General features: G+C 39.4%; 2 protein-coding genes across 3 annotated transcripts in view; one reads left to right on the top strand and one right to left on the bottom strand.

Moving 5' to 3' along the window:
- Positions 1-25,276, top strand: part of si:ch211-243j20.2 (uridine-cytidine kinase-like 1) — a 153,765-nt gene that overhangs the window by 107,753 nt on the left and 20,736 nt on the right. The window lies entirely within an intron of this gene.
- On the bottom strand, positions 21,635-22,944 carry LOC125802416 (uncharacterized). Its single transcript, XM_049480418.1, has one exon. The coding sequence runs from the start codon at positions 22,641-22,643 to the stop codon at positions 21,717-21,719; it is 927 nt and encodes a 308-aa protein (XP_049336375.1). The 5' UTR covers positions 22,644-22,944; the 3' UTR covers positions 21,635-21,716.

Here is a 25,276-nt window from a genome sequence, read left to right as displayed (position 1 = left end):
TTTAAGAACTGAATTTGTTTCACCAAATGCCCACTAGAGTGCAGTAAGACACCACATAAAACCTGATGAACACTACAGCCCAATTTATCAATGCTTTTCAATTAGTTTACTCACACCACTCATCTAGCATTGCCATTATGGTCTTTATTGTCACGCTGGTCACCCAGCTTGGTTATGCTGGCCATCCAGCTTGGTCATGCTGGCCATTCACATTGGTCATTATGGTCCTGCTGGTCATTCAGCTTTGTCCTCATAGTAATGGTGGTCTTCCAGCTTGGTCATACTGGCCAACCACCTTTGCCATGCTGGTCATCCAGTTTGGTCACTATGGTCTTCCAGGTTGGTCAATATGGTCAACAAGTTTGTCATCCAGATTAGTCATGCTGGTAATCTAGCTTGGTCTGCACGGTCATGCTGGTCATCCTCATCCAGTTTGGCGATGCCGGTCAACCGGTAACATGTTTTAAGCCTAACTGGCCTCCAGGGGTCTCTTTGCCTGTAACGCTCGAACCCCGTAAATCGCCGCTTGCGGCTATATTTATTATTATTATTATTCTTATTCTTTTTCTGCCATAGAAGTGATCGGGCAGAAGAAACCGTAAGGCCTACAGGGCTGAGACTTGGTCATATGGTAGTACTTCTCACCGCTACTCAGATTCAAAAGATGAGCCCGATCGGCCTCAAGGGGGCGCTATGGCGAAGGTCAACGCGTTAGGCCTCGTAACTGCCACGCCCTGATAGCTAGAGCAAAAATTCTTGCATAATATGATTCCTTGGTTAATGGCAAATCAAAAAGGTCAATAGAACCACTAAGCTCCGCCCACTTAGATTTTTTGCTATTTAGCATAATATGCAAAACCTACTTTTGAGAACTTGTCCTAGGGTCATTGACCAATCCTGTCATATTTGGTGTCAAACAACTCAGCAGAGTCCCAACCTCAATAATTATCAAAAAAATTGTAAAATTTGTAAACAATATGGCCGCCATATGCAAATTAATCTTACCGTGGCACACCCAAATTTACTCTAACAGCTGTAACTTTTGAATGCTTAAACCTACACTAATGCCACTTTAGACCGTTGATGCCAACATGATTCTGAGGTAGCCCGTCAATCTGTGTAGACATACGCCCCCAGGGGGCGGAGCCAAAGCTAAAAATCTGTTTCTCAGGAACCGTACAAGCTATGAAGCTCTCCTTTGGCATGTATCATCTATGGCCTATGTCCTAATGTTTTACAGAAGGAAAATTTGATATGCAAATTTTTGCGATCGTTATTAGCCAATCAGTTTCCAGCAAGCTTTTGACATGCTAAACAATGACCAATCAGGACGATACTTATACCCTACATGTATCTCAGGGCCTTCTATCATCCATTAAAATATGGCGTTGATTGGCCTCAAGGGGGCGCTATAGCAGAAAATCAGTTATATCTAAAGGTACAAGTGGCCTAGGCTTGTTATTCTTTTTTAGTTGTATACTTTGCTGTAGCCTTTACAACTTTGTAATTACATGTATTTACCAAAAATGGAAAGATTTTCATCAGTGGCCAAAAGAGTAAAAATTGCTCTTTTCGAACTTGTCTTTAAGTCCTTAATCAATCAAAACAAATTTGGTCTTGATGCAATCTTGAGACCCTGTAGGTAAATAATTATCAAAAAAATCTTGACATTTTAACTATTTGAGGCCCATAAACCTTGATCAAACATGTACGTGAAAGCCTTTTCAGAGTTATTTGGCCAAAACTCTGTCAAAGTTTAAAACATGCCAAAACTGTTGAAGCTACTAATTAACAATGACATTTGAAGCACATGTGCCAAGTATGAGCCAAATAAGTCTTCAGTAGGCTCTACAGTGAAAAAATAACTATTTTCAGTTTATTCTATTTATCGCTATTTTCCAACCTAAATGGACAGAAGACAGGAACCTTTCACCCTATCAACACACAAATTTATACACATATATAGACTGATAATCTGATCTTGATTGCAAATTTTCAGCCAAATCGGACATGTTTTCCCTCTACAACGGCTGGAAAACTACAGCAATTTTGTAGGCCTCAAGCCTGTATTATCGCTTTTTTCAAATCTAAATGGACAGAAGTCAGGAACCTTTGACCCTATTGACACAGAAATTTACATACATATATAGACTGATATTGTGATCCTGATTGCAAATTTTGAGCCAAATCAGATATTTTTTGCCTCTAATATGGCCAAAGAGCAACAGCCATTTTGTAGGCCATAAGCCTGTATTATCGCTTTTTTCAAACCTAAATGGACAGAAGTCAGGAACCTTTGACCCTATCAACACACAAATTTACACACATATATATGCAGACCACTTGATCATGAGTACCAATTTGGAGCCCAATCGGACTTTTCTTCTCTTTTTAATAAATAGAAACACACTGATAGGGAATGTTCTGTCTTTCTGATAGAGTAATAGATTTCCAGCAGGTTATATGTGGTCTCTTGCTTCGCTCTGGTGGTCATTTGGTGAAACAGCTACAGGTGAATTATTCTAAATTAAAGCTCTGCTGAACTTATTCAATCTTGCTTGTCTTGCTTAATTGAACATATTTATCCTTCTTGTTCATGCTAGTCAGCCGCCTGGGTCATTCTTGTTTATGCTCCACCCACTTAATTTTTTTTTTAATTTGCATAATATGCAAAACCTACTTTTGAGATCTTGTCCTTGGATCCTTGACCAATCATGACATGTTTGGTGTCAAACAGTTCAGCAGAGCTTACTCCTCAATAATTATTAAAAAAATCTTTACATTTATAAACAATATGGCCGCCATATGCAAATGAGTTCTACCATGGTGCAGTAAAATGTCTTTAACACTTATAACTTTTGAATGCTTAACCTGACACTAATACCACTTCAGTCCTTTGATCATTACATGATTCTCAGATACCCTGTCAGTTTAAGTAGACATACACCCCCCCAGGGGGCGGGGCCAATGCTCGATAGCTGTTTCTCTAGAACCATACAAGCTATCAAGGTCATCCTAGCCAATTATCATCTATGGCCCATGCACTAATGGTACACCAAATGAAAATTTGATATGGACACTTTTGTGGTCACTATTAGCCAATCACATTCCAGCAAGCTTTTAACAGGCGGAATGTTAATCAGGTCAAAACCTATATACTATATACGGGTTATTTATATGCCCTTTTTATGCCTTGTGTTTTTTCAATTTAAGAACTGAATTTGTTTCACCAAATGCGCACTAGAGTGCAGTAAGACACCACATAAAACCTGATGAACACTACAGCTCAATTTATCAATGCTTTTCAACTAGTTTACTCACACCACTCATCTAGCATTGCCATTATGGTCTTTATGGTCACGCTGGTCACCCAGCTTGGTTATGCTGGCCATCCAGCTTGGTCATGCTGGCCATTCACATTGGTCATTATGGTCCTGCTGGTCATTCAGCTTTGTCCTCATAGTAATGGTGGTCTTCCAGCTTGGTCATACTGGCCAACCACCTTTGCCATGCTGGTCATCCAGTTTGGTCATTATGGTCTTCCAGCTTGGTCAATATGGTCAACAAGTTTGTCATCCAGATTAGTCATGCTGGTAATCTAGCTTGGTCTTCACGGTCATGCTGGTCATCCTCATCCAGTTTGGCGATGCCGGTCAACCGGCAACATGTTTTAAGCCTAACTGGCCTCCAGGGGTCTCTTTGCCTGTAACGCTCGAACCCCGTAAATCGCCGCTTGCGGCTATATTTATTATTATTATTATAGTTCTTATTCTTTTTCTGCCATAGAAGTGATTGGGCAGAAGAAACCGTAAGGCCTACAGGGCTGAGACTTGGTCATATGGTAGTACTTCTCACCGCTACTCAGATTCAAAAGATGAGCCCGATCGGCCTCAAGGGGGCGCTATGACAAAGGTCAACGCGTTTGGCCTCGTAACTCCTACGCCCTGATAGCTAGAGCAAAAATTCTTGCATTATATGATTCCTTGGTTAATGGCAAATCAAAAAGGTCAATAGAACCACTAAGCTCCGCCCACTTAGATTTTTTGCTATTTAGCATAATATGCAAAACCTACTTTTGAGAACTTGTCCTAAACTCATTGACCAATCCTGACATGTTTGGTGTCAAACAACTCAGCAGAGTCCCAACCTCAATAATTATTAAAAAAATCTTGAAATTTGCAAAAAATATGGCCGCCATATGCAAATTAATCTTACCGTGGCACACCCAAATTTACTTTAACAGCTGTAACTTTTGAATTCTTAAACCGACACTAATGCCACTTTAGACCTACGATGCCAACATGATTCTGAGGTAGCATGTCAATCTGTGTAGACATACGCCCCCAGGGGGCGGAGCCAAAGCTAAAAATCTGTTTCTCAGGAACCGTACAAGCTATGAAGCTCTCCTTTGGCAAGTATCATCTATGGCCTATGTCCTAATGTTTTACAGAAGGAAAATTTGATATGCAAATTTTTGCGATCGTTATTAGCCAATCAGATTCCAGCAAGCTTTTGACAGGCTAAACAATGACCAATCAGGACGATACTTATACCCTACATGTATCTCAGGGCCTTCTATCATCCATTAAAATATGGCGTTGATTGGCCTCAAGGGGGCGCTATAGCAGAAAATCAGTTATATCTAAAGGTACAAGTGGCCTAGGCTTGTTATTCTTTTTTATTTGTATACTTTGCTGTAGCCTTTACAACTTTGTAATTACATGTGTTTACCAAAAATGCAAAGATTTTCATCAGTTGGCAAAAGAGTAAAAATTGCTCTTTTCGAACTTGTCTTTAAGTCCTTAATCAATCAAAACAAATTTGATCTTGATGCAATCTTGAGACCCTGTAGGTAAATAATTATCAAAAAAATCTTGACAATTTAACTATTTGAGGCCCATAAACCTTGATCAAACATGTACGTGAAAGCCTTTTCAGAGTTATTTGGCCAAAACTCTGTCAAAGTTTAAAACATGCCAAAACTGTTGAAGCTACTAATTAACAATGACATTTGAAGTACATGTGCCAAGTATGAGCCAAATAAGTCTTCAGTAGGCTCTACAGTGAAAAAATAAATATTTTCAATTTATTCTATTTATCGCTATTTTCCAACCTAAATGGACAGAAGACAGGAACCTTTCACCCTATCAACACACAAATTTATACACATATATAGACTGATAATCTGATCTTGATTGCAAATTTTCAGCCAAATCGGACATGTTTTGCCTCTACAACGGCTGGAAAACTACAGCGATTTTGTAGGCCTCAAGCCTGTATTATCGCTTTTTTCAAATCTAAATGGACAGAAGTCAGGAACCTTTGACCCTATTGACACAGAAATTGACATACATATATAGACTGATATTGTGATCTTGATTGCAAATTTTGAGCCAAATCAGATATTTTTTGCCTCTAATATGGCCAAAGAGCAACAGCCATTTTGTAGGCCATAAGCCTGTATTATCACTTTTTTCAAACCTAAATGGTCAGAAGTCAGGAACCTTTGACCCTATCAACACACAAATTTACATACATGTATATACAGACCACTTGATCATGAATACCAATTTGGAGCCCAATCGGACTTTTCTTCTCTTTTTAATAAATAGAAACACACTGATAGGGAATGTTTTGTCTTTCTGATAGAGTGATAGATTTCCAGCAGGTTATATGTGGTCTCTTGCTGCGCTCTGGTGGTCATTTGGTGAAACAGCTACAGGTGAATTATTCTAAATTAAGGCTCTGCTGAACTTATTCAATCTTGCTTGTCTTGCTTAATTGAACATATTTATCCTTCTTGTTCATGCTGGTCAGCCGCCTGGGTCATTCTTGTTTATGCTCCACCCCCTTATTTTTTTTTTTTAATTTGCATAATATGCAAAACCTACTTTTGAGATCTTGTCCTTGGATCCTTGACCAATCATGACATGTTTGGTATCAAACAGTTCAGCAGAGCTTACTCCTCAATGATTATTAAAAAAATCTTTACATTTATAAACAATATGGCCGCCATATGCAAATGAGTTCTACCATGGTGCAGTGAAATGTCTTTAACACTTATAACTTTTGAATGCTTAACCTGACACTAATACCACTTCAGTCCTTTGATCATTACATGATTCTCAGATACCCTGTCAGTTTAAGTAGACATAAACCCCCAGGGGGCGAGGCCAATGCTCGATAGCTGTTTCTCTAGAACCATACAAGCTATCAAGGTCATCCTAGCCAATTATCATCTATGGCACTAATGCACTAATGGTACACAAAATGAAAATTTGATATGGACACTTTTGTGGTCACTATTAGCCAATCACATTCCAGCAAGCTTTTAACAGGCGGAATGTTAATCAGGTCAAAACTTATATACTATATACGGGTTATTTATTTGCCCTTTTTATGCCTTGTGTTTTTTCAATTTAAGAACTGAATTTGTTTCACCAAATGCGCACTAGAGTGCAGTAAGACACCACATAAAACCTGATGAACACTACAGCTCAATTTATCAATGCTTTTCAACTAGTTTACTCACACCACTCATCTAGCATTGCCATTATGGTCTTTATGGTCACGCTGGTCACCCAGCTTGGTTATGCTGGCCATCCAGCTTGGTCATGCTGGCCATTCACATTGGTCATTATGGTTCTGCTGGTCATTCAGCTTTGTCCTCATAGTAATGGTGGTCTTCCAGCTTGGTCATACTGGCCAACCACCTTTGCCATGCTGGTCATCCAGTTTGGTCATTATGGTCTTCCAGCTTGGTCAATATGGTCAACAAGTTTGTCATCCAGATTAGTCATGCTGGTAATCTAGCTTGGTCTTCACGGTCATGCTGGTCATCCTCATCCAGTTTGGCGATGCCGGTCAACCGGCAACATGTTTTAAGCCTAACTGGCCTCCAGGGGTCTCTTTGCCTGTAACGCTCGAACCCCGTAAATCGCCGCTTGCGGCTATATTTATTATTATTATAGTTCTTATTCTTTTTCTGCCATAGAAGTGATTGGGCAGAAGAAACCGTAAGGCCTACAGGGCTGAGACTTGGTCATATGGTAGTACTTCTCACCGCTACTCAGATTCAAAAGATGAGCCCGATCGGCCTCAAGGGGGCGCTATGGCGAAGGTCAACGCGTTTGGCCTTGTAACTCCCACGCCCTGATAGCTAGAGCAAAAATTCTTGCATTATATGATTCCTTGGTTAATGGCAAATCAAAAAGGTCAATAGAACCACTAAGCTCCGCCCACTTAGATTTTTTGCTATTTAGCATAATATGCAAAACCTACTTTTGAGAACTTGTCCTAGGGTCATTGACCAATCCTGTCATATTTGGTGTCAAACAACTCAGCAGAGTCCCAACCTTAATAATTATCGAAAAAATTGTGAAATTTGTAAACAATATGGCCGCCATATGCAAATTAATCTTACCGTAGCACACCCAAATTTACTCTAACAGCTGTAACTTTTGAATGCTTAAACCGACACTAATGCCACTTTAGACCTTTGATGCCAACATGATTCTGAGGTAACGTGTCAATCTGTGTAGACATACGCCTCCAGGGGGCGGAGCCAAAGCTAAAAATCTGTTTCTCAGGAACCGTACAAGCTACGAAGCTCTCCTTTGGCATGTATCATCTATGGCCTATGTTCTAATGTTTCACAGAAGGAAAATTTGATATGCAAATTTTTGTGATCGCTATTAGCCAATCAGCTTCCAGCAAGCTTTTGACAGGCTAAACAATCACCAATCAGGACGATACTTATACCCTACATGTATATGAGGGCCTTCTATCATCCATTAAAATATGGCGTTGATTGGCCTCAAGGGGGCGCTATAGCAGAAAATCAGTTATATCTAAAGGTACAAGTGGCCTAAGCTTGTTATTCTTTTTGAATTGTATACTTTGCTATAGCCTTTACAACTTTGTAATTACATGTATTTACCAAAAATGCAAAGATTTTCATCAGTGGCCAAAAGAGTAAAAATTGCTCTTTTCGAACTTGTCTTTAAGTCCTTAATCAATCAAAACAAATTTGGTCTTGATGCAATCTTGAGACCCTGTAGGTAAATAATTATCAAAAAAATCTTGACATTTTAACTATTTGAGGCCCATAAACCTTGATCAAACATGTACGTGAAAGCCTTTTCAGAGTTATTTGGCCAAAACTCTGTCAAAGTTTAAAACATGCCAAAACTGTTGAAGCTACTAATTAACAATGACATTTGAAGCACATGTGCCAAGTATGAGCCAAATAAGTCTTCAGTAGGCTCTACAGTGAAAAAATAACTATTTTCAGTTTATTCTATTTATCGCTATTTTCCAACCTAAATGGACAGAAGACAGGAACCTTTCACCCTATCAACACACAAATTTATACCCATATATAGACTGATAATCTGATCTTGATTGCAAATTTTCAGCCAAATCGGACATGTTTTCCCTCTACAACGGCTGGAAAACTACAGCAATTTTGTAGGCCTCAAGCCTGTATTATCGCTTTTTTCAAATCTAAATGGACAGAAGTCAGGAACCTTTGACCCTATTGACACAGAAATTTACATACATATATAGACTGATATTGTGATCTTGATTGCAAATTTTGAGCCAAATCAGATATTTTTTGCCTCTAATATGGCCAAAGAGCAACAGCCATTTTGTAGGCCATAAGCCTGTATTATCGCTTTTTTCAAACCTAAATGGACAGAAGTCAGGAACCTTTGACCCTATCAACACACAAATTTACACACATATATATGCAGACCACTTGATCATGAGTACCAATTTGGAGCCCAATCGGACTTTTCTTCTCTTTTTAATAAATAGAAACACACTGATAGGGAATGTTCTGTCTTACTTATAGAGTGATAGATTTCCAGCAGGTTATATGTGGTCTCTTGCTGCGCTCTGGTGGTCATTTGGTGAAACAGCTACAGGTGAATTATTCTAAATTAAAGCTCTGCTGAACTTATTCAATCTTGCTTGTCTTGCTTAATTGAACATATTTATCCTTCTTGTTCGTGCTGGTCAGCCGCCTGGGTCATTCTTGTTTATGCTCCACCCACTTAATTTTTTTTTAATTTGCATAATATGCAAAACCTACTTTTGAGATCTTGTCCTTGGATCCTTGACCAATCATTACATGTTTGGTGTCAAACAGTTCAGCAGAGCTTACTCCTCAATATTTATTAAAAAAATCTTTACATTTATAAACAATATGGCCGCCATATGCAAATGAGTTCTACCATGGTGCAGTAAAATGTCTTTAACACTTATAACTTTTGAATGCTTAACCTGACACTAATACCACTTCAGTCCTTTGATCATTACATGATTCTCAGATACCCTGTCAGTTTAAGTAGACATACACCCCCCCAGGGGGCGGGGCCAATGCTCGATAGCTGTTTCTCTAGAACCATACAAGCTATCAAGGTCATCCTAGCCAATTATCATCTATGGCCCATGCACTAATGGTACACCAAATGAAAATTTGATATGGACACTTTTGTGGTCACTATTAGCCAATCACATTCCAGCAAGCTTTTAACAGGCGGAATGTTAATCAGGTCAAAACTTATATACTATATACGGGTTATTTATATGCCCTTTTTATGCCTTGTGTTTTTTCATTTTAAGAACTGAATTTGTTTCACCAAATGCGCACTAGAGTGCAGTAAGACACCACATAAAACCTGATGAACACTACAGCTCAATTTATCAATGCTTTTCAACTAGTTTACTCACACCACTCATCTAGCATTGCCATTATGGTCTTTATGGTCACGCTGGTCACCCAGCTTGGTTATGCTGGCCATCCAGCTTGGTCATGCTGGCCATTCTCATTGGTCATTATGGTCCTGCTGGTCATTCAGCTTTGTCCTCATAGTAATGGTGGTCTTCCAGCTTGGTCATACTGGCCAACCACCTTTGCCATGCTGGTCATCCAGTTTGGTCATTATGGTCTTCCAGCTTGGTCAATATGGTCAACAAGTTTGTCATCCAGATTAGTCATGCTGGTAATCTAGCTTGGTCTTCACGGTCATGCTGGTCATCCTCATCCAGTTTGGCGATGCCGGTCAACCGGCAACATGTTTTAAGCCTAACTGGCCTCCAGAGGTCTCTTTGCCTGTAACGCTCGAACCCCGTAAATCGCCGCTTGCGGCTATATTTATTAGGGGTTCGAGCACGTAGTGCTAGAAACCCTATTGTAATTGTTCTGATTATTAGGGGTTCGAGCACGTAGTGCTAGAAACCCTATTGTAATTGTTCTGATTATTATTATTATTATTATTATTAGGGGTTCGAGCACGTAGTGCTAGAAACCCTATTGTAATTGTTCCGATTATTATTCTTATTCTTTTTCTGCCATAGAAGTGATCGGGCAGAAGAAACCGTAAGGCCTACAGGGCTGAGACTTGGTCATATGGTAGTACTTCTCACCGCTACTCAGATTCAAAAGATGAGCCCGATCGGCCTCAAGGGGGCGCTATGGCGAAGCTCAACGCGTTTGGCCCCGTAACTCCTACGCCCTGATAGCTAGAGCAAAAATTCTTGCATTATATGATTCCTTGGTTAATGGCAAATCAAAAAGGTCAATAGAACCACTAAGCTCCGCCCACTTAGATTTTTTGCTATTTAGCATAATATGCAAAACCTACTTTTGAGAACTTGTCCTAGGGTCATTGACCAATCCTGTCATATTTGCTGTCAAACAACTCAGCAGAGTCCCAACCTCAATAATTATCGAAAAAATTGTGAAATTTGTAAACAATATGGCCGCCATATGCAAATTAATCTTACCGTGGCACACCCAAATTTACTCTAACAGATGTAACTTTTGAATGCTTAAACCTACACTAATGCCACTTTACAACTTTGATGCGAACATGACTCTGAGGTAGCCCGTCAATCTGTGTAGACATACGCCCCCAGGGGGCGGAGCCAAAGCTAAAAATCTGTTTCTCAGGAACCGTACAAGCTATGAAGCTCTGCTTTGGCATGTATCATCTATGGCCTATGTCCTAATGTTTTACAGAAGGAAAATTTGATATGCAAATTTTTGCGATCGTTATTAGCCAATCAGTTTCCAGCAAGCTTTTGACAGGCTAAACTATGACCAATCAGGACGATACTTATACCCTACATGTATCTCAGGGCCTTGTATCATCAGTTAAAATATGGCGTTGATTGGCCTCAAGGGGGCGCTATAGCAGAAAATCAGTTATATCTAAAGGTACAAGTGGCCTAGGCTTGTTATTCTTTCTTAGTTGTATACTTTGCTGTAGCCTTTACAACTTTGTAATTACATGTGTTTACCAAAAATGCAAAGATTTTCATCAGTGGCCAAAAGAGTAAAAATTGCTCTTTTCGAACTTGTCTTTAAGTCCTTAATCAATCAAAACAAATTTGGTCTTGATGCAATCTTGAGACCCTGTAGGTAAATAATTATCAAAAAAATCTTGACATTTTAACTATTTGAGGCCCATAAACCTTGATCAAACATGTACGTGAAAGCCTTTTCAGAGTTATTTGGCCAAAACTCTGTCAAAGTTTAAAACATGCCAAAACTGTTGAAGCTACTAATTAACAATGACATTTGAAGTACATGTGCCAAGTATGAGCCAAATAAGTCTTCAGTAGGCTCTACAGTGAAAAAATAACTATTTTCAATTTATTCTATTTATCGCTATTTTCCAACCTAAATGGACAGAAGACAGGAACCTTTCACCCTATCAACACACAAATTTATACACATATATAGACTGATATTGTGATCTTGATTGCAAATTTTCATCCAAATCGGACATGTTTTGCCTCTACAACGGCTGGAAAACTACAGCGATTTTGTAGGCCTCAAGCCTGTATTATCGCTTTTTTCAAATCTAAATTGACAGAAGTCAGGAACCTTTGACCCTATTGACACAGAAATTGACATACATATATAGACTGATATTGTGACCTTGATTGCAAATTTTGAGCCAAATCAGATATTTTTTGCCTCTAATATGGCCAAAGAGCAACAGCCATTTTGTAGGCCATAAGCCTGTATTATCACTTTTTTCAAACCTAAATGGTCAGAAGTCAGGAACCTTTGACCCTATCAACACACAAATTTACATACATGTATATACAGACCACTTGATCATGAGTACCAATTTGGAGCCCAATCGGACTTTTCTTCTCTTTTTAATAAATAGAAACACACTGATAGGGAATGTTCTGTCTTACTTATAGAGTGATAGATTTCCAGCAGGTTATATGTGGTCTCTTGCTGCGCTCTGGTGGTCATTTGGTGAAACAGCTACAGGTGAATTATTCTAAATTAAAGCTCTGCTGAACTTATTCAATCTTGCTTAATTGAACATATTTATCCTTCTTGGACATGCTGCTCAGCCACCTGGGTCATTCTTATTTATGCTCCACCCACTTAATTTTTTTTTAATTTGCATAATATGCAAAACCTACTTTTGAGATCTTGTCTTTGCCTCCTTGACCAATCATGACATGTTTGGTGTCAAACAGTTCAGCAGAGTTTACTCCTCAATAATTATTAAAAAAAATCTTTACATTTATAAACATTATGGCCAACATATGCAAATTAGTTTTACCATGGTGCAGTAAAATGTCTTTAACACTTATAACTTTTGAATGCTTAACCTGACACTAATACCACTTCAGTCCTTTGATCATTACATGATTCTCAGATACCCTGTCAGTTTAAGTAGACATACACCCCCAGGGGGCGGGGCCAATGCTTGATAGCTGTTTCTCTAGAAGCATACAAGCTATCAAGGTCATCCTAGCCAATTATCATCTATGGCCCATGCACTAATGGTACACCAAATGAAAATTTGATATGGACACTTTTGTGGTCACTATTAGCCAATCACATTCCAGCAAGCTTTTAACAGGTGGAATGTTAATCAGGTCAAAACTTATATACTATATACGTGTTATTTATATGCCCTTTTTATGCCTTGTGTTTTTTCAATTTAAGAACTGAATTTGTTTCACCAAATGCGCACTAGAGTGCAGTAAGACACCACATAAAACCTGATGAACACTACAGCTCAATTTATCAATGCTTTTCAACTAGTTTACTCACACCACTCATCTAGCATTGCCATTATGGTCTTTATGGTCACGCTGGTCACCCAGCTTGGTTATGCTGGCCATCCAGCTTGGTCATGCTGGCCATTCACATTGGTCATTATGGTCCTGCTGGTCATTCAGCTTTGTCCTCATAGTAATGGTGGTCTTCCAGCTTGGTCATACTGGCCAACCACCTTTGCCATGCTGGTCATCCAGTTTGGTCATTATGGTCTTCCAGCTTGGTCAATATGATCAACAAGTTTGTCATCCAGATTAGTCATGCTGATAATCTAGCTTGGTCTTCACGGTCATGCTGGTCATCCTCATCCAGTTTGGTGATGCCGGTCAACCGGCAACATGTTTTAAGCCTAACTGGACTCCAGGGGTCTCTTTGCCTGTAACGCTCGAACCCCGTAAATCGCCGCTTGCGGCTATATTTATTATTATTATTATTATTCTTATTCTTTTTCTGCCATAGAAGTGATCGGGCAGAAGAAACCGTAAGGCCTACAGGGCTGAGACTTGGTCATATGGTAGTACTTCTCACCGCTACTCAGATTCAAAAGATGAGCCCGATCGGCCTCAAGGGGGCGCTATGGCGAAGGTCAACGCGTTAGGCCTCGTAACTGCCACGCCCTGATAGCTAGAGCAAAAATTCTTGCATTATATGATTCCTTGGTTAATGGCAAATCAAAAAGGTCAATAGAACCACTAAGCTCCGCCCACTTAGATTTTTTGCTATTTAGCATAATATGCAAAACCTACTTTTGAGAACTTGTCCTAGGGTCATTGACCAATCCTGTCATATTTGGTGTCAAACAACTCAGCAGAGTCCAAACCTCAATAATTATCAAAAAAATTGTGAAATTTGTAAACAATATGGCCGCCATATGCAAATTAATCTTACCGTGGCACACCCAAATTTACTCTAACAGCTGTAACTTTTGAATGCTTAAACCTACACTAATGCCACTTTAGACCGTTGATGCCAACATGATTCTGAGGTAGCCCGTCAATCTGTGTAGACATACGCCCCCAGGGGGCGGAGCCAAAGCTAAAAATCTGTTTCTCAGGAACCGTACAAGCTATGAAGCTCTCCTTTGGCATGTATCATCTATGGCCTATGTCCTAATGTTTTACAGAAGGAAAATTTGATATGCAAATTTTTGCGATCGTTATTAGCCAATCAGTTTCCAGCAAGCTTTTGACATGCTAAACAATGACCAATCAGGACGATACTTATACCCTACATGTATCTCAGGGCCTTCTATCATCCATTAAAATATGGCGTTGATTGGCCTCAAGGGGGCGCTATAGCAGAAAATCAGTTATATCTAAAGGTACAAGTGGCCTAGGCTTGTTATTCTTTTTTAGTTGTATACTTTGCTGTAGCCTTTACAACTTTGTAATTACATGTATTTACCAAAAATGGAAAGATTTTCATCAGTGGCCAAAAGAGTAAAAATTGCTCTTTTCGAACTTGTCTTTAAGTCCTTAATCAATCAAAATAACTTTGGTCTTGATGCAATCTTGAGACCCTGTAGGTAAATAATTATCAAAAAAATCTTGACATTTTAACTATTTGAGGCCCATAAACCTTGATCAAACATGTACGTGAAAGCCTTTTCAGAGTTATTTGGCCAAAACTCTGTCAAAGTTTAAAACATGCCAAAACTGTTGAAGCTACTAATTAACAATGACATTTGAAGCACATTTGCCAAGTATGAGCCAAATAAGTCTTCAGTAGGCTCTACAGTGAAAAAATAACTATTTTCAATTTATTCTATTTATCGCTATTTTCCAACCTAAATGGACAGAAGACAGGAACCTTTCACCCTATCAACACACAAATTTATACACATATATAGACTGATAATCTGATCTTGATTGCAAATTTTCAGCCAAATCGGACATGTTTTCCCTCTACAACGGCTGGAAAACTACAGCGATTTTGTAGGCCTCAAGCCTGTATTATCGCTTTTTTCAAACCTAAATGGACATAAGTCAGGAACCTTTGACCCTATCGACACAGAAATTGACATACATATATAGACTGATATTGTGATCTTGATTGCAAATTTTGAGCCAAATCAGATATTTTTTGCCTCTAATATGGCCAAAGAGCAACAGCCATTTTGTAGGCCATAAGCCTGTATTATCGCTTTTTTCAAACCTAAATGGACAGAAGTCAGGAACCTTTGACCCTATCAACACACAAATTTACACACATATATATGCAGACCACTTGATCATGAGTACCAATTTGGAGCCCAATCGGACTTTTCTTCTCTTTTTAATAAATAGAAACACACTGATAGGGAATGTTCTGTCTTACTTTTAGAGTGATAGATTTCCAGCAGGTTATATGTGGTCTCTTGCTGCGCTCTGGTGGTCATTTGGTGAAACAGCTACATTTGAATTATTCTAAATTAAAGCTCTGCTGAACTTATTTAATCATTTTTGTCTTGCTTAATTGAACATATTTATCCTTCTTGGTCATGCTAGTCAGCCACCTGGGTCATTCTTATTTATGCTCCACCCACTTAATTTTTTTTTAATTTGCATAATATGCAAAACCTACTTTTGAGATCTTGTCTTTGCCTCCTTGACCAATCATGACATGTTTGGTGTCAAACAGTTCAGCAGAGCTTACTCCTCAATAATTATAAAAAAAAATCTTTACATTTATAAACAATATGGCCGCCATATGCAAATTAGTTTTACCATGGTGCAGTAAAATGTCTTTAACACTTATAACTTTTGAATGCTTAACCTGACACTAATACCACTTCAGTCCTTTGATCATTACATGATTCTCAGATACCCTGTGGGTTTAAGTAGACATACACCGCCCCAGGGGGCGGGGCCAATGCTCGATAGCTGTTTCTCTACAACCATACAAGCTATCAAGGTCATCCTTGCCAATTATCATCTATGGCCCATGCACTAATGGTACACCAAATGAAAATTTGATATGGACACTTTTGTGGTCACTATTAGCCAATCACATTTCAGCAAGCTTTTGACAGGCAGAATGTTTATCAGGTCAAAACTTATACACTATATATGGGTTATTTATATGCCCTTTTTATGCCTTGTGTTTTTTGAATTTAAGAACTGAAGTTGTTTCACCAAATGCCCACTAGAGTGCAGCAAGACACCACATAAAACCTGATGAACACTACAGCTCAATTTATCAATGCTTTTCAACTAGTTTACTCACACCACTCATCTAGCATTGTCATTTTGGTCTTTATGGTCACGCTGGTTACCCAGCTTGGTTATCCAGTTTGGTGATGACGGTCAACCAGCAACAGGTTTTAAGCCTAACTGGCCTCCAGGGGCCTCTTTGCCTGTGACGCTCGAACCCCGTAAATCGCCGCTTGCGGCTATATTTATTAGGGGTTCGAGCACGTAGTGCTAGAAACCCTATTGTAATTGTTCTGATTATTATTATTATTATTATTATTATTATAGTTCTTATTCTTTTTCTGCCATAGAAGTGATTGGGCAGAAGAAACCGTAAGGCCTACAGGGCTGAGACTTGGTCATATGGTAGTACTTCTCACCGCTACTCAGATTCAAAAGATGAGCCCGATCGGCCTCAAGGGGGCGCTATGGCGAAGGTCAACGCGTTTGGCCTCGTAACTCCTACGCCCTGATAGCTAGAGCAAAAATTCTTGCATTATATGATTCCTTGGTTAATGGCAAATCAAAAAGGTCAATAGAACCACTAAGCTCCGCCCACTTAGATTTTTTGCTATTTAGCATAATATGCAAAACCTACTTTTGAGAACTTGTCCTAGGGTCATTGACCAATCCTGTCATATTTGGTGTCAAACAACTCAGCAGAGTCCCAACCTCAATAATTATCGAAAAAATTGTGAAATTTGTAAACAATATGGCCACCATATGCAAATTAATCTTACCGTGGCACACCCACATTTACTCTAACAGCTGTAACTTTTGAATGCTTAAACCTACACTAATGCCACTTTACAACTTTGATGCCAACATGATTCTGAGGTAGCCCGTCAATCTGTGTAGACATACGCCCCCAGGGGGCGGAGCCAAAGCTAAAAATCTGTTTCTCAGGAACCGTACAAGCTATGAAGCTCTCCTTTGACATGTATCATCTATGGCCTATGTCCTAATGTTTTACAGAAGGAAAATTTGATATGCAAATTTTTGCGATCGTTATTAGCCAATCAGATTCCAGCAAGCTTTTGACATGCTAAACAATGACCAATCAGGACGATACTTATACCCTACATGTATCTCAGGGCCTTCTATCATCCATTAAAATATGGCGTTGATTGGCCTCAAGGGGGCACTATAGCAGAAAATCAGTTATATCTAAAGGTACAAGTGGCCTAGGCTTGTTATTCTTTTTTAGTTGTATACTTTGCTGTAGCCTTTACAACTTTGTAATTACATGTGTTTACCAAAAATGCAAAGATTTTCATCAGTGGCCAAAAGAGTAAAAATTGCTCTTTTCGAACTTGTCTTTAAGTCCTTAATCAATCAAAACAAATTTGGTCTTGATGCAATCTTGAGACCCTGTAGGTAAATAATTATCAAAAAAATCTTGACATTTTAACTATTTGAGGCCCATAAACCTTGATCAAACATGTACGTGAAAGCCTTTTCAGAGTTATTTGGCCAAAACTCTGTCAAAGTTTAAAACATGCCAAAACTGTTGAAGCTACTAATTAACAATGACATTTGAAGCACATGTGCCAAGTATGAGTCAAATCAAATCATCAAATCAAATTTATTTGTATAGCGCTTTTTACAACAGGTGTTGGCACAAAGCAGCTTTACAGAAACATGATTACAGGACAAAGAATCAGGCAAAACATTACACATAGAAAATACAGAATACAGAACCCCCAGTGAGCGCGGAGGCAAGGAAAAACTCCCTCAGAGCTGCAGGAGGAGGAAGAAACCTTGGGAGGACCAAGACTCACATTAAAGGGGGGACCATCCTACCACTGGTCAAACGGCTTTTAAATAGAAATTTAAAAAGTCTTTTATACATCTATATAGGTTTTATGTACTCAGGAGTGTAATAGCGCCACTAATGGCTTGGATGTAATCTGTAGTGGAGAGTAAGATGGTCGATGAGCAGCTGATCTGTGGTGGTGGTGGAGAAGAGCTGACTTCAGAAACTTCCATCAGTCTGGCCGGACAGGAGACGCGAGAGCCTGAGGGTCCAACATCGGTATCGGGTCAGACAGGTGGGCAGTCAGTAACTCGGAGGAAGGCAGAGAGATGGAATTAGTTTTGACTGGATTTATGCAAAACTGAGAATATTAAAACATTATCAGAGTGTGGCAAATGACTCCGGCAGAACTGAATAAAACAGCCTAACTAAAGGCAGAGAGCCAGAAGGTAACATAGACATGGAGGCTCCCTGAAACACTGGCATTCACCCACTCCACCGTCCACAAACCTGAGTGACCGTGTGCAGTGGGAGAACAACAGCACCAGCATCTCAGTTTACCACAATTTCCTCTGTCCATGAACCCCTGAATCTGCAGCCTTATCTAAAGGGAAAAACATTAATTACCAAAAGCTAAACTAAACAAGTAAGTTTTCAGTCTAGACTTAAAGATTGAGACTGTGTCTGAGTCCCGAACATATTCGGGGAGATTATTCCAGAGTTGAGGCGCTTTATAAGAGAAAGCTCTTCCTCCTGCAGAGCTCCTCTGAATTTTAGGCACTACTAATAAACCAGCACCCTGAGATCTGAGTAATCGCGGTGGTTCATAACAGGAGATGAGGTCTTGTAAATACTCAGGAGCGAGTCTGTGTAGGGCTTTATACGTTAACAGGAGAATTTTATAGTCTATGCGGAATTTGACTGGAAGCCAGTGCAGTGCTGATAGTACTGGACTAATATGGTCAAATTTTCTAGTTTTAGTAAGGACCCTGGCTGCAGCATTTTGAACTAGCTGAAGTTTATTTAAGTTACTGCCGGAACATCCAGACAGTAGCGCATTACAATAATCTAGCCTTGAGGTAATAAAGGCATGTACTAATTTTTCTGCGTCATGCAGTGATAGGGCATTTCTTAGCTTGGCGATGTTACGGAGGTGTAGAAAAGCTGTTCTAGTAACATTAGATATGTGTTTATCGAATGCTAGATCTGAATCTATGATAACTCCAAGGTTTTTAGCTGCTGAACCAGGGGTGGCTGAGAAGTCAGCCAGATTTAGCATTAAGTCTGATAATTTATTTCTAGCAGCTTTGGGGCCTAATAGGAGAACTTCTGTTTTATCACTATTTAATAGGAGGAAGTTGTGCGACATCCATGATTTTACATCTTCTACACAATCCTCGATTTTCTTTAATCTCACTCTATCATCAGGTTTGGCTGATATGAAGAGCTGCGTGTCATCCGCATAACAATGAAAATTCACATTGTGTTTTCTAATAACTTTGCCCAGTGGGAGCATATATAATGTAAATAATAACGGTCCTAATATAGAGCCTTGTGGAATTCCATATCTTACCTTGGTATAACTGGAAGACATATCATTTATCCTCACAAACTGATAGCGATCGGTTAAGTACGATTTAAACCATGCTAAGGCAGTTCCGGTTACACTGACCATGTTCTCTAGTCTTTCTAAAAGGATAGTATGATCTATTGTATCAAAGGCTGCGCTCAGATCGAGAAGTACGAGTAAGGAAACACAGCCTTGGTCGGCGGCTATAAGTAGATCGTTTGTTATTCTAACTAAAGCTGTCTCAGTGCTATGATAAGGCCTAAATCCAGATTGAAATTTTTCATAGATCTGGTTTCTTTGCAGGTAAGAGCAAAGTTGTTGGGCTACAGCTTTTTCTAAAATCTTAGAAATAAACGGTAAGTTTGAAATAGGTCTATAGTTAGACAGTACACTAGGATCAAGATTTGGTTTCTTGATCAGAGGTTTAATTACAGCTGTTTTAAAGGCTTTGGGTACATGGCCCAGGGCGAGCGATGAGTTTACTATCATTAACAGAGGTTTAATTATATCTGGCAGTACCTGTTTTAATAATTTTGTGGGAACAGCATCAAGTGTGCAGGTTGTGCTGTTTGAAGAGGAGATAATTTTCTCTAGTTCTAGCTGTGGAAGTGGGTTAAAGACTTCCAACCTAACTTCAGTAACAGAGTTTTGTTCTAGATCAGCCAGACCAGATGACAGAGAGGATGTAATATTTATCTGTTTAATTTTATCCCGAATGTTTTCAATTTTACTATTGAAGAAGTCCATAAAATCGTTGCTGGTGTAAATGGCTGGAATCTGAGGTTCAGTACCTGCCTGGTTTTTAGTTAATTTGGAAATAACACTAAAGAGAACTCTAGGATTATTTTTATTTATCTCGATCTGTGAGGCCAGATATGCTGAGCGGGCTTTATTAAGTTCTTTTCTATATTTAACAAGACTGTCTTTCCACGCAGAGTGAAACACTTCCAGTTTAGTTGATCGATATTTACGCTCTAAATTTCGTACTAACTGCTTTAAGGTACGAGTTTGATCATTGTACCACGGTGCGAGCTTTTTCTGTCTCTCTATTTTGTGTTTAAGGGGTGCTACAACATCTAAGGTAGAGCGAAAGGTATTTTCTAAACCTTCGGTTAGTTTGTCTAGTTCTACTGGGTCTACAGGAGAGTACATTAGAGTTGATAAGTCTGGAAGCTTATCTGTAAATTGTTGGGCTGTAAAAGGCGTAATTGAACGTTTTACAGAGTAGCTAGGGGATGTACGTATATTATGACTAAGATGTAATTTAAATGAAATAAGGTAATGATCTGAAATTGCGGAGGTTTGAGAACGAATATTCGGGTTATCTATGCTCACACCCAGGGTCAAAACTAAATCCAGAGTATGATTACAGTAATGAGTAGGTCCTGTTATATTTTGAATAATACCAACTGAGTCTAAAATCGATGTGAATGCCTTTTTTAATGGATCATCCAATTTTTCGAAATGAATGTTGAAGTCTCCAACTATAATCACTTTATCATTACTTACTGCTAAGTCTGTGACAAAATCACTAAATTCTTTTAAAAATTCTAAATAGGGCCCTGGTGGTCTGTAGATGTTAATTAAAGAAAACGCATTCTTTTTTGTAACTGGATTAATTATACTGGTGTAAAGAAGCTCAAAAGAAGTAAAATTTTCATAGTGTTTCTGATTGCTAACTAAGGTACTTTGGAAAAGTATGCAGACCCCACCTCCTCTACCGGACAATCTCGGATTGTGTATATAATTATAGCCTGCAGGGGTGGCTTCATTTAATGCTACATATTCATTTGGCCTAATCCAGGTTTCTGTCAGACACAGAACATCGAATTTCTGATCAGTTATCATTTCATTCACCAGAACTGTTTTTGAATTTAGAGATCTAATATTAAGTAAACCAATCTTTAGGCTTGAAATGTTAGTACTACAGTCTGGATATGATTGTTTAATATAAGTTAAGTTATTTAGATTTACTGTTTTAGTTTTTTGATGTTTTTGTTTGACTCGGGGGACAGACACAGTCTGAATACATTGGTATCTAGGTAACGTCTCTTTGCAGCTCGCAGACGGTCGGTTAAGCCTCTCTGTCTGCGGCCTGGTCCCGGCTCTGGATTGTCAGCAGCTTCTAATACTACTCTGCCGACTAACTAAAAGACTATGAGCTATGCTGCATGAAAGTAAGGCAGCACCCTCCCGCGTGGGGTGGACACCATCCCTACCTAAAAGACCAGGCTTGCCCTCAAAGTGTAGCCAGTTATCTATAAAGCCCACATGATTTTCTGCACACCACTTGGACATCCAGCGGTTCAGCGAAGAAAGCCTGCTGTAAGCTTCATCACCACGCCTCATTGGGATGGGGCCAGAGCAGATTACCTCCTCGGACAGCATCTGGGCCTGTTTAATCACCTCTTTAATATTAGCCTTAGTTACTTCAGACTGCCGCAGACGAATATCATTGGCCCCTACATGAATTACTACCCTCGAATATCTCCTATTCCCTAACCTAAGGTTGCCACTAATGTCCGGTGCTCTGGCTCCCGGTAAACAAGTAACTGTTGCCGCTGGTGCCCCTAAAGGAGTAGCTAATTTCACGTGTCGGACGATAGAGTCTCCTATCACCAGAGTACCTTTAACAGGCTCCTCAGTTGGTGCTTCACTGAGCGGGGCAAACCTGTTTGACACGTGAACTGGGGGAGCGTGGTGTTCAGGTGGGCTGGCTGTGGCCTTTGCGGTAGCATTAGCCTTAGCCTTTCGACTATGCCGCCGAGACGTTACCCATTCGCCCCGCTGTGAGGGCTCTAAGGCCGGAGTCGAGGGGGTACTAACTCTCCCTGAGACACCCGGGGCTGCTAACAGTGAATCCTGCTGTCTATCCCTTATTAAACCCCGGACGTGCAGCTCTAACTTATTCACCTTATCCACCAAGGAGCTAACTATCTCACACTTAGTACAAATACCACTATTGTTACCAGTATCGGTGGATAAGGGATCTAAGCTATACATGCCACACTCTAAACAGGTGTAAACCTGAGCAGAAGCCATGGAGAAAAAAAGCACTCACCTTGTTTCAGTTGAAATTAGAAACTTACACAAACAAACTGCAGCAGCAAACAGCTAATCCAGCAAACCTGAGGAAAAAGTCTATAAAAGTAGACTGAGAGTGGATTAATAGGTGTGTAGAGCAAAGAGGAAGCAGACTAAAAGTGGATTAGTAAGTGTGAAGAGAGTAAAAGAGAAGAAAACAGAGAAAAGTGTAGAAGCTGAAGATTAAAGCAAGCTTTCAGCAGCAGAGCAGCACAGCAGCAAACCAGCACAGCAGCAGACCAGAGTAGTAGAGAGCAGAGCAGGGCAAAGCAGAGCAGGCCAAATAAGGCCAAATAAGTCGTCAGTAGGCTCTACAGTGAAAAAATAACTATTTTCAATTTATTCTATTTATCGCTATTTTCCAACCTAAATGGACAGAAGACAGGAACCTTTCACCCTATCAACACACAAATTTATACACGTATATAGACTGATAATCTGATCTTGATTGCAAATTTTCAGCCAAATCGGACATGTTTTGCCTCTACAACGGCTGGAAAACTACAGCGATTTTGTAGGCCTCAAGCCTGTATTATCGCTTTTTTCAAATCTAAATGGACAGAAGTCAGGAACCTTTGACCCTATTGACACAGAAATTGACATACATATATAGACTGATATTGTGATCTTGATTGCAAATTTTGAGCCAAATCAGATATTTTTTGCCTCTAATATGGCCAAAGAGCAACAGCCATTTTGTAGGCCATAAGCCTGTATTATCACTTTTTTCAAACCTAAATGGTCAGAAGTCAGGAACCTTTGACCCTATCAACACACAAATTTACATACATGTATATACAGACCACTTGATCATGAGTACCAATTTGGAGCCCAATCGGACTTTTCTTCTCTTTTTAATAAATAGAAACACACTGATAGGGAATGTTCTGTCTTACTTATAGAGTGATAGATTTCCAGCAGGTTATATGTGGTCTCTTGCTGCGCTCTGGTGGTCATTTGGTGAAACAGCTACAGGTGAATTATTCTAAATTAAAGCTCTGCTGAACTTATTTAATCTTGCTTGTCTGGCTTAATTGAACATCTTTATCCTTCTTGGTCATGCTGCTCAGCCACCTGGGTCATTCTTGTTTATGCTCCACCCAATAATTTTTTTTTAATTTGCATAATATGCAAAACCTACTTTTGAGATCTTGTCTTTGCCTCCTTGACCAATCATGACATGTTTGGTGTCAAACAGTTCAGCAGAGCTTACTCCTCAACAATTATAAAAAAAATCTTTACATTTATAAACAATATGGCCACCATATGCAAATTAGTTTTACCATGGTGCAGTAAAATGTCTTTAACACTTAGAACTTTTGAATGCTTAACCTGACACTAATACCACTTCAGTCCTTTGATCATTACATGATTCTCAGATACCCTGTCAGTTGAAGTAGACATACACCCCCCCAGGGGGCGGGGCCAATGCTCGATAGCTGTTTCTCTAGAACCATACAAGCTATCAAGGTCATCCTTGCCAATTATCATCTATGGCCCATGCACTAATGGTACACCAAATGAAAATTTGATATGGACACTTTTGTGGTCACTATTAGCCAATCACATTCCAGCAAGCTTTTAACAGGCGGAATGTTAATCAGGTCAAAACTTATATACTATATACGGGTTATTTATATGCCCTTTTTATGCCTTGTGTTTTTTCAATTTAAGAACTGAATTTGTTTCATCAAATGCCCACTAGAGTGCAGTAAGACACCACATAAAACCTGATGAACACTACAGCTCAATTTATCAATGCTTTTCAACTAGTTTACTCACACCACTCATCTAGCATTGCCATTATGGTCTTTATGGTCACGCTGGTCACCCAGCTTGGTTATGCTGGCCATCCAGCTTGGTCATGCTGGCCATTCACATTGGTCATTATGGTCCTGCTGGTCATTCAGCTTTGTCCTCATAGTAATGGTGGTCTTCCAGCTTGTTCATACTGGCCAAACACCTTTGCCATGCTGGTCAGCCAGTTTGGTGATGCCAGTCAACCAGCAACATGTTTTAAGCCTCCAGGGGCCTCTTTGACTGTAACGCTCGAACCCCGTAAATCGCCGCTTGCGGCTATATTTATTATTATTCTTTTTCTCCTGAAAAAACAGTTGTGCAGCCTAAACCGTAAGTCATAGAGAAATGAAACTTGGTAGGTAGATGTAGGATCAGTGCATCTCGGTGGACAACAAAAATGGCACTGATTGGTCAAGTGGTGGCGCTATAAACAAGGAAATTAATTTTTCACAATTTTCTCAATAACTCAAAAACCATAAGACCTACATTCAAAATTCTTTTTTTGATGGATTCCTTGGGTCAATACCAACAACTTTCCAATTTGGAACATGCACTTCCGTCTATATAGATTTTGTGCTAATTTGCATAATATGCAAAACCTACTTTTGCAAACTAGTCCTAGGAATGTTGACCAATCCTGGCATGTTTGGTATCAAAACACTCATGAGAGCATGCGCTTCAATATTCATTAAGAAAAAGTTGAAATATGTAAACAATATGGCCGCCATATGCAAATTAGTCCTTCCGGATATATGCCCCATTCACTTCAAGAGGTAAATTTGGAGCACTGT

This window comes from Astyanax mexicanus, chromosome 1, assembly GCF_023375975.1.
Source record: "Astyanax mexicanus isolate ESR-SI-001 chromosome 1, AstMex3_surface, whole genome shotgun sequence".
In the NCBI taxonomy this organism is placed as follows: domain Eukaryota; kingdom Metazoa; phylum Chordata; class Actinopteri; order Characiformes; family Acestrorhamphidae; genus Astyanax; species Astyanax mexicanus.
This window is presented reverse-complemented; position numbering and strand designations above follow the sequence as displayed.